At 38.3% G+C, this 10,368-nt stretch overlaps 3 protein-coding genes across 3 annotated transcripts; 1 reads left to right on the top strand and 2 right to left on the bottom strand.

The window, feature by feature from the left end:
* Nucleotides 1-460: 460 nt before the first annotated feature.
* BDR25DRAFT_285384 (FabD/lysophospholipase-like protein) lies at nt 461-2,539 on the bottom strand (the record flags this gene model as incomplete). The annotated part of the gene is made up of 4 exons (XM_033688181.1): nt 2,128-2,539; nt 1,787-2,072; nt 1,483-1,737; nt 461-1,373 (listed from the first exon to the last, which is right to left on the bottom strand). Exons 1-4 carry the CDS (start codon nt 2,294-2,296, stop codon nt 461-463), a joined length of 1,623 nt encoding a protein of 540 aa, XP_033548621.1. The 5' UTR covers nt 2,297-2,539.
* Nucleotides 2,540-2,983: 444 nt separating this feature from the next.
* On the top strand, nt 2,984-3,504 carry BDR25DRAFT_313674 (uncharacterized protein; the record flags this gene model as incomplete). Its single annotated transcript, XM_033691397.1, has 3 exons — nt 2,984-3,128; nt 3,181-3,447; nt 3,500-3,504. The coding sequence occupies 3 exons, from the start codon at nt 2,984-2,986 to the stop codon at nt 3,502-3,504; spliced, it is 417 nt and encodes a 138-aa protein (XP_033548622.1).
* A 3,432-nt stretch (nt 3,505-6,936) lies between these two features.
* On the bottom strand, nt 6,937-7,565 carry BDR25DRAFT_303191 (uncharacterized protein; the record flags this gene model as incomplete). The annotated part of the gene is made up of 3 exons (XM_033689957.1): nt 6,937-7,175; nt 7,254-7,351; nt 7,530-7,565. Coding segments are annotated over 2 exons (162 nt in total), but the record flags the coding sequence as incomplete, so codon positions are not given.
* Between the last annotated feature and the right edge of the window lie 2,803 nt (nt 7,566-10,368).

Below are 10,368 nucleotides of genomic sequence, written 5' to 3' on the forward strand. Positions count from 1 at the left end.
GGACGTGGACGAGTTAAGCGAGTCTACGCGAATGGGGAACTCTTGTGATTGGTTCTTGGCAAAACGGCTCAGCCTCACTGCAATCGTCATAGATTGCTGTTGTGTACAATTGACATAATCCCAAAAGGACAGAGTTCGTACTCGATTACAGCCGGCAAGGCTGCCGAAATTGGTTGCCCTAAGCTTTGAATTCAATTCGTACTTTCTAGCTCGTGTAATGCTCACTACAGATACATATTCACATCTGATAAATGACCCCGGTGTAATAGTTTCAGTCTTCAACTATTTCCTTAAAAAATGGCATATAATTACTAGAGAGAATTTTGCGCGACTTCCATTTCACCAGAGCATAATAAAACGTTAAGTGCCGACAACGCCGCCTTACCAATGCAATGGGTGAACTTCCCGGCCTCTGCACGGTAACGCTTAAAGACCCACCACAAAGAGAAGAACCACTTCGTCAGGGCGGGGGCCTTATCTGGTATTTCCATGTCTTTGTCATCCGTCGAATCACCACGTCGATATCCTCCCTTGATTCCGGATGCTCGGTCCACAGATGTCTCCTGAAAGCTTCCCTGTCGTAGTGTGGAGTGTTTCCGCATGCACTGTAGCCACAGACAAACCTTGCACCAGTGGCATAACGTTCCCATCGGGAAGAATCCTCCATACGTATTCGTCTCCGCCGTACCAGCTCCTTTGCACATCTCGTGAAGGCTTCGGAATTTTCAGACTTTTGACACCATTTGTTGAATGCATGCTTCATATCCGCAAGGGTTTTATGACCGGGTCGCGAGGTAAAAGCACCGTTGGGTTTCCATTCGTCAAGATCGATGTTTATCCCTTTTTCATCGTTAAGCCGAAAGGAATGATCCAATCTAGCGTCGTCGATGTACCCTTCAACAATTCCCGGATCTGTTGCCGTGTTCGCAAGTTTTCGGATTCTTTTACGAATTGATCGTCCTCCAGGGTCCTCTTTGGCTCTCGCGGTCCCAACGCTCACGACGACGCCAATGTTACTCTCTCCGTGAAGTGACTTAATTTCCGAAAGACCTTCTTGGGTAGGATTGTTGGTGTGACCAAAGCCTCCATCTGTGAAAAAGATTTTGGTGGAGCCAGTGGATGTCCTGCGTTTGAACTTAATTTCTTCAAAGTACATTGGGGCAGCTGTAGCTGCTCGAGCAACCTCCCAAATCTCTAACGGATCGGCAGGCCCGAAATTTGTTTTTGCGGCTTTTGTGGACAGGGTAGTAGTACGGTTGCGTTGAAAAATATGCGGATCAGATTTTTCATGGTCGTACGATCGAATTAGATACTTCTTCTCTTCGGAACCTTTGGAACCTTTGCGTCGTTCCCTTTTCTTGGTGGTGACGAATCTAATTACATATCCACGTTAGCGGCCAACACCAAAAATCACAAGGTCTGCATTTGAATAGAAAGCTAAAATGAGTTTGGGATGTTGCGTGGCAGGAAAAACATACTCACGTGTTGCAGAGCCCTGGCATTGAAGGAAACGTCACTTCCTTGATCCGTTGGTCGACGTGCTCGCAACGCCTTGCCGTCACATCTTTGAATACCTCTTCCAGGGCTGAGGCACTATATTTTGGCCGCGATATAATCCCAGTATTAGGTTGCGACACTAGACGTGGCTTGCCGAAAATCTTGTTGCCCATTTCCTTGTACTCATATAAGCAGTCCTGGACAGTCATTCGAAATCTACCGAGCATAATCGCAATGAGTCTGTAAGATGTTAGCTAGAATAAGAACACGGGAAAGTTCGACGACTTACCCGCCAGTGCTTGATCCGCAGATGTAGTCAAAATAATGGCAAGGTAGAAACTTCCGACTCGTGCGAAGCGCATGAGTCCGACGCCTATGCTCTGCACCTGGTCTGTTGAGTGCGTCACTTTCTTTGCTTGATAAAGGACCAGTAACGTGTTCTGGGAAGGGGCAAGGATGAAAGCTATGATATTCATCGGAATCACCTTCCGTCTGTTGTTGTTCCTCATGAGCAATACAGTCCATGAGCCTCTTCAGCACAAGAAGAGTCCAATAGCCACGGATCCCACCACCATCTGTAAAATGATATGAGTTTCGTCTCTGAAAAGAACCAGGACTAGTTATGCTCACCTAGACTTAGCAGATTCTGCTGATTCCACACTTCCACAACACTGAGTCCGGGAGTAGACGAGCTGCCACCTTGTGAAATGCCGTCGGGTAACTCCATCCACTCAGCTTTACCTTTCCCCTTTGAGCTCTCTGGTGCGATAGAAGGCCCTGGCCCGTCTTCCGAAGCCATATGGAGATAAATAGAGTGAATTTAGTCGAAGAATGAGCCAAATGTTAGTTAGAGCCTGACCGAATATTCCGCTTTTTAAGTAGCTCGCTCCAACCACGGTGCACTAACGGGGTTCGCGCCAATTCATAGCCACAGCAGGCTCGGAGGAGAGAGGAGCCACAGTCCCGCGTACCGAGTCGCTGAACGTCGAATTTGAACAAAGTCCCAGCCTTGCATTATGAACAAAGCGCCTCAAAATGCGAGTACCAGTGGCGCTTCATTCCCTGCAGATAGTGGTGTCTTACGGAAAATCCTGAAGGGTGGCTGTGCGCTATTCTCTCGCCCTCGAGTCCGAAAATGCAAGACAGCTCGCTAACCCCGGTTGACCCAGGGCGGTTAATGGTAGGCGGATGGATTCGGGACGCTCTTCCAATTGCAATGCCTTAAAAAGGATCGGCTGACACATGTGCTTCCCCTTGAATGAAAGGCACTCTCTATGGTAAATCTCAAGCCACGTGGGGCGATGAACTGTTCCGGTGAATACTCCAGCGTCCAGTATGAAAGCAGTCTGTACCCTTCAAGCTGAATACAGACAACCAGCATTTGGTCACTTCATGCTACATCTTACAAACCTTACCCCTCGTCCTTACTTACGCTTCCTCCGAAACAACTTCCCTTACACTGTTCCGTAATAAGGCACATTAACACATGGAATCGCCCGAGCTTGCCCAAGAGCCATTGAAGCATCAGCGACTCGAAAAGAGTCGTAAAACTCGGAGTTGGGATCGCGTGGTTGTATATGACCCCGAAAGTGGAAATGTGAATATCTGCAAAGAACGAGACTTGAGGGGTGGTAAGTCAGCACGTGCCTAAAGCCCCCATGTGCCAGCTAACCCAGACAACAGACAAACAGCACGCGCAACTCGAAATCCCAAAAGGGCGGAAAGAGGTCTGCCTTTTTGTGGACGAGGCTGAGAAGTTGAAAACCGTGACGGAGAGGCCAGAGAGCAAGGATATTTTCCTTGCGAGACTGACGCTGTTGTCGTGTGCGAAATTTGCTGGATTCTTGGCAATGCCAAGTAACCACTTTTCCCTCACAAATCTCATTAAGATTCAGGTAACTGCACATATCGCTCTATACACTCCACTGAATGGGAGAAGGACGTTGTATAGTAAGTAAGGCTTTTTAATAGACCCTATTAGCCTTATCTTACTAATTTTTAGAGTAGTTACTGCTAATTATACCCTTGTCAGATTTGCGCACCTACTGTCAAGACAGGAGGAACGCTTGACGAAAGCTGCTACATAGTACGAGCAATAAGCTCGAACAGTATGTTGCTGTAAATTGCAGCATTTTGCAGCATGTTGCAGCAAATTGCAGCATTTTGCAGCATGTTGCAGCAGTTTGCAGCAAATTGCAGAAAATTGCAGCATTTTGCAAGCTGGTCGCGCATAGGGCAAGTGCGCGAGGGACTCGGATCGGCAAAACAAAAAGCCGAGCAACACGAGTAGAGCAGAAAAAGGATCGAAAAATCAACACAATCAATACAATCAATCAATCAATCCCATACATCATATCCAAACCCATCATTCATCTCAGGAAGCCCAGAAACAGTGCTTCAATCTGACAACCCTAAATTACTTATCTCTGTTGTTAATGTAAATAGATAGCTAGAAATGCTCCTACTACTTATTAATTAACCTATAATAAATAAGGGAGTAACAACTATAGTATTACTGCCTTTAAAAAGCGCACTGCAAGTACTCTAGCACCAGCTCCACGCAGTAGGAGCGCTGCGCGCGGTGGGGGGGCTAGTAGAGTCGCTCAAGGTAGCGTACGCGCTGCTTTAACTCTAGCTCCTCCTAGAGCACCTGCTAAAGCTCCTAATAAACACCCTGCGTTGCTAAATCTGTTTATTGTAAAAAAAAGAGCTCCTGCAGGTAGTTTAAAGGCTTAATTAAAGGACACAGAGGTGTAAGCTGCGCACTACTAAAAGCTTATTAAATTACGTAGGTTACTGCATAAAAAAAGTGTTGCTAGTAAAGATTATAACAATAATAAGAAAAAAAAGCTTAAGGAGCTAGCATATAACAAGTAGACGCCTCTAGTTATTTGTTGTTATAACACCTCTACTATAGGACCTGCTATAACGCGCAGTTACAATAGTTAGATTCTATTAAAGAAAATGCAGCAAGTTAAAGTTATAAAAAAGGACTTATAATAAAAATTAAAGTGCTGTGTAAAGGAGACACTAGATACCTTTAACACTATAAAGTTTATAAAAAAAAAGGCAGTTAATGCCTACATTAATTATAATTTTACATTTAACTATATTATCTAGCCCTTTATATAAGTTTAGGTTAATAAGGCTACTGTTCTTACTTATTTAAAGAGTAATAATTATTAAACAACCTTTATAAAGGTCTAGGAGCAGATTAAAGAGATAGTAGTTAACACAGTTCTTAAAAAATGCAGCGCTAAGGACATTAAGTTTATAAGCTATAAGGTTATAGTTAGATCTGTTAATAAAAGGGCTAAAAACTACCTCTATACAATTACTAACTTTAGATCTGCCTATATAAAGAAGGTAATTAGTATTACTAATAAAAAGTACTTTAACTTTTTAAAAAACACAGTCTAACTTACCTTTAAAGTAAAAACTAGATATAAGGCCCTTACTAAACTTAGGTAGCTATAACAAATAAAGAAGAAGGGTAAAACTCTTAGTATAACAGCTAAGGTTGTTGCTGCTTTTAATAGTTCCCTAGCACTAGCTGCTCTAGTAGATGACAGCTAAAGGTCGCGCAGTACAGCGCTGCGCGACGTGAATTTAATCTAGTAACTCTAAGGTTACTAAACACGCAGCAAGTTTATAAACACCCTTATCTAAACATAGAAGTGCTAGAATCCTAGCTGCCTAAACATTAGTAACTTTTGCTATTATAACATAGCAGAATAGCTAGGCTTTTACTTTAAAATAAAGTAAACTAACCTTAATGTTTAAGCCTCTGCTTTAGAGAGAAGCAACGCTAGTGTTTTAGTTACAGCGCTTTTAGAGCAGCAGAAGAACTATCTGTACAGTAAAGGCGCAATTAATTAAGAGGGCTTAACACCTAGTTGTTAAACACTAGCCTAGCGTTACAGTGCGCAGGCAAACTCTATAGCTAATTATATAAAGAAAGCGTAGAAGATGTATTAAAATATTATAATAAAAAATAAGCTTAAGCGTATGCAGAAGAAGATTAAGAATAGAGAGCAGCACTACAATAAGAAGGAGGAGAGAGAGCAGTGTTGTTATAAAGAGCTTAAGGAACTAGAGTTTAGTAGGAAACTAGCTGCAGATTAGCGCCAGCCTCACCTATACCTAAATTCTTATTATAACTAGGTATCTAGCTATCTGTCTCCTCTCACTCCTCTTGCTCTACTAGCTCCACCAGCTCCTGCAGCTCCTGCAGCTCCAACTCCAGCTCCAGCTCTCGCCAACCTTCCCCCGCTGTACAATCCTCTGCCCAGCGCCTTTTAAGCAAACGTTGCTGTGAACTAATTGCCCACCTAAGCCTTAAGCCCTATAGATCTGTTGCAGGACAAATATAATTTAGTAGAAGAGTTCTTTAATTAGATAATTAAGTAGCAAAAAACTAAAGCTTAAAGGCTAGAGTTTAAGTGTGTAAAAAAGACTGCAACTGCTAACTTCTAAAGTTTAAATAACTTTAAAGGCATAAAGAATTTAGCATCTAAACTGTACAAACTAGCAACAGCAGACTATTATCTACTAGATAGAATTACGCGTAGTTTTAGGCGCTATTTAGGTAGGTTTAAACTAGAGCACTGTTAAAAGAAGGCTGCGCTAGCAGCAGAAGCTCTAGTTAACCTGCAGATTAGTAAAAAGAGATTTATAAAAGGTGACATTAATTAGTTTAGACGCTAGGTCCTAGATTTGTACAGCAGATAGTATAGAACAATAGAGCAGCTTGTTGCAGGCCTGCTGTATAATAATACTTTATGTTACTATATAATCTAGATTACTACTGCAGCTGCTACCTGTTAACTTTACCCTTCTTGTACACCCTTATCTAGGCATTTACTTTATTAAATACTTTATCCTTAATGTATAGTTCTTCTCTACTAGTGTGCTAGAAGTGCTTAGTAGCAAATTAATTATAGTAACTTTTACTAATAGCAAATCTTAGAAAGTCTCTAAACGCGTTAAACTTATATTAGTAATAGTAGTAGTAGCGCTAAACTTAGGCCTTTAGCACTAAGAAAGTTAGCTTAATTAGATTATAGTTAGGCAAGTATAGCAGCAGGAACTGTACTGTATAGCCTCCTCTTTAAATCGCGTTAGGTATCCTTTTGTTATAGTAAGCAAAGCAGTTATCTAAAATAATACACATTATGTGTCTCTTAAACTAATAATTAATAGCTAGCAGAAGCTAGTTTTTTATCTAATTAAGAAGACTTTCTGTATTAAAATAGCCCTGCCAAAACGCTGTACAATTAAGGTATCCATAACAGAGGGAGTAAGCTGGTAGAATTAACCATGCTTGCCCACAATCTCTATCCCTAGCGTATTAATTATTGTCACTAATTAGACTGTACGCGCAGCGCCTTTAGCCTGTTATTTTATTAAAATTTAACTTGTTAATAAAGACTAACTAATCTACTATATAGTTTATTATAATACAACAATAGTTATTATAAAGGTCCTTACTGCGCTTAACTAACAGCAGTTTAATAGCCTTTTTGTTCTAGCCCTCCTTCTTTAGCATCTTAGAGATATTTAATTAATTAATAAGCACCCTACGCTCTGCGTACAACCACCACTTCATCTCATCCTAGTACATCCAGCCATGCGCGACAAGCTTATTAAATAAAGCCTCCCAGTCTGCTAAGGTGAGCCTAGGAGGACGCCCTAATCAACGCGTTCTTAGGTGCGTAATTGTACCATATTTTATAAGGCATTAATAGATGTCGTACACAGTAGAGCGGCTCACGCGCGAACAGATAATAACCTCTAGGATAAAGATGCTAAGCATAAGAAGATAATATGTAATAGAACAATAATTAGCAGTCTTCTAGCTGTGTTTTAAGTAGGACAAGGCTAGTAGCAAGGCCTCTAGATTAAGAATGCGCGCTTCTATAAGACGCGTCCCCTAAGGGGCCCACAAGAGGACTGCAGCCAGATCTATAATCTATTACTCTGCAAAATTTGTAAGATAGGCCTTATTTATACATTTAAAAAGCTTCACTTACAATAAAACGCGTTGTGGTTGATTATATAGGGCGATACAGTCATTCCAAAAAGTCTGTCCCATGGCCTGAGCGCTCGGCTGTGGTCCCCTAGACCTTGAAAAAATTTCCCCCACCTAATTTAGTAGTACAATTGTTTACCTGCTGTCTCTCTATCCACAAACTATGCCTGCTTAATTTAGTGAGGCTATTGTTGCTTGTATACAAACCTGTCTTAATATTAAGATGTTAGTTCCTTAAATTGCAAGGGACCTAAGCATATCTTATAAGCCTGTTTACAGGATCTGTACTAGCTTAGATCTATAGGGCTGCCTGTATCCCCTGTCAACACTAAGACAGGGAAGACCTAGGGTAATACGTAAAGGCTAGCTCTAGGTGGGTAGCAACTATCTTAGTCTTTCTCTTAGTGTTATGCTAATGCTTTTATAGGGCCTACTTACCTTTCTTAAGGATTACTCTACTACTTATTTTAACAAAATGTAAGACTTCCTACTTAATAAGTATAATATAAAGGCGTTAGCTAGTACAATATATAATTAGCTATTAAACATGTAATAGTCTAGAAAGGTTGTTTACTGTTGTTTCTTAAAGCACAGTTTAAAGCTAAGAAATACCTAGCGTCTCTATTAGCAAGGCTAGCATATAGACTAAATTATATGCCTTAATAAATCTAGATATAACTCTTGTACTAGAGATAAGAGATGTAGGTAGAGTCTTGTTAGTAAAGACTATAAAGTTTATAGCTTAATTATCTGCTTATAAAGATAAAGTCTTCTCCTAGCCTGTACTATAGATAGTTATATAACCTATATAATGTTTTAAAGTAGTAGCATATTATAAATTTTTAAAAATTTTTTTAAGCATTAAGTGCTACCTTTCTGTAGCCTGTACCTAGGGTTAAGGTTAGTTATAGTACTTAATAACACAAGTATCTATTAATTAGACTATGTAAGGGACATCTGCAACAGAGCTAGTGTAATACTAGCGTTTTTACCTCTATATTTACCTAAATTTAACCTAATTAAGTTGTCTTTTACTGTATTAAAATTATAGCTTAAAAGGAACTATTAGTTAGTAGATAACTTTAACAACTATAAAGACTTTTTTAAGCATGCTATATAGCAGTGTTGCTACTAGGAATTTAAAGCAATATTTAAAGCTGCTAGATATAGAGAATAAATAGTCTATATAATTGTTACAGTATCCTCCCTAGATCCTAGACATAACTATATTAGACGCGTACTAGAGTATTATTAGTGCACGTCTAACACAAACATAACACAACATAGACATAAACTTAAGCATAAACTACCTTAACACTAACTAAACCTAGAATAGGCTTAATTTATACCTAAAGCGCTTAAACTTTTAAGCTAAGTATTTAATTACTAATTTCTTTCTAAACCTTTCTATTTCTTACACAACATCTTATACTTACTATAATACTTTACATAGTAATTAAACTAGACCTCTATAAAGCTCTATAACCTTACTTATACATAATTATAATATTATGTTATGTTAAAACTTTAGCTAAGAATAGCCTTTAAATCTAATCTAATAAGCTTAGTACTTACATAACTCTAAGCTATTAAAGTAAGCTAAAAAGCTTTTTAAAAAGTGCTTACTTTATAAAAAAGCTGCTATGTTATAAGCTTAAAAGCTTTTTAAAAGGACTTTAAAAAACAGCTTTATATTATTAAGCAGTTTATTTTTACCTTAACTTTTATTATAGTAGTAGGAACTAAGAACTTACTAGCCTTAAAGCTTACCTAGAAGTTTAGAGATAGCTTAACTCTTTTCTGTCTAACGCTGCCTACAACCTATAACTTTTTTAACTTAGTAATAAAATCTAACTAACTCTCTAATCCCCTGCTATTTAATAGAAAATAAAAAAACTTACTGTTACAATTATGCACGAGTAAGGTTATAGAGCTTCACAGAGGTCTAGTTTCATTACTATGTAAGGTATTATAGTAGGTACAAGACGTTGTGTAAGGAATAGAAAAGTTTAGAAAGAAATTAGTAATTAAATACTTAGCTTAAAAGTCTAAGCGCTTTAGGTATAAATTAAGCTTATTTTAGGTTTAGTTAGTGTTAAAGTAGTTTATACTTAAGTTTATGTCTATGTTATGTTATATTTATGTTAGACGTGCACTAATAATACTTTAGTACATGTCTAATACAGTTATGTCTAGGATCTAGAGAGGATACTATAACAGTACCCCCCCCCTTATTAAAAAGGGAATCCTTTACATTAGTAGTTCTAGCATTAGGTTGTCTTTATTAGGGTATAGGTTTAGTTTAGATAGGTATTAAGCATAGAATTAGGTTACTATAAAGTTCTCTTACAGAGCTTCTGTAGGTTTTTATAACAGTTTGTTGTATCTAGTCTATTTTATAAAGTATTTATAGATATGTTTTTTCTTATTAAACTAGATCTATTTAATGTCTTTTATAACATATTTTAGTTTGTTATTTATAATAACAGGTTTAGGTAGTAAGTTTAGCTGTCTAGGTAGATAGTTAAATTTAGAGGCTACTTAGCGCAGTAATAAAATGTGGAACACAGGGTGTATCTTTATGCTGTTAGGTAGGATTAATTAGTAAGCATGTAATAAAACTATATAAGCTATTATAAAGGGGCTAAAGTTCTTCTAATTAAGTTTCTTTAATAATTAGTTTATTTAGATATTTCTAGTGTCTAGCTAGACCTTCTTGCTAGCTGCATACATAAGGGCAGAGGTTTAGAATTAGTTTATATACTTTTATTAAAAAGCTTAAGCTAATGTAAGCTTTTTATAAACATATTTAGATATATTTTAGATTTTATTAATAAGTC

Source organism: Lindgomyces ingoldianus (genome assembly GCF_010093535.1).
Source record: "Lindgomyces ingoldianus strain ATCC 200398 unplaced genomic scaffold BDR25scaffold_13, whole genome shotgun sequence".
Lineage (NCBI taxonomy): Eukaryota > Fungi > Ascomycota > Dothideomycetes > Pleosporales > Lindgomycetaceae > Lindgomyces > Lindgomyces ingoldianus.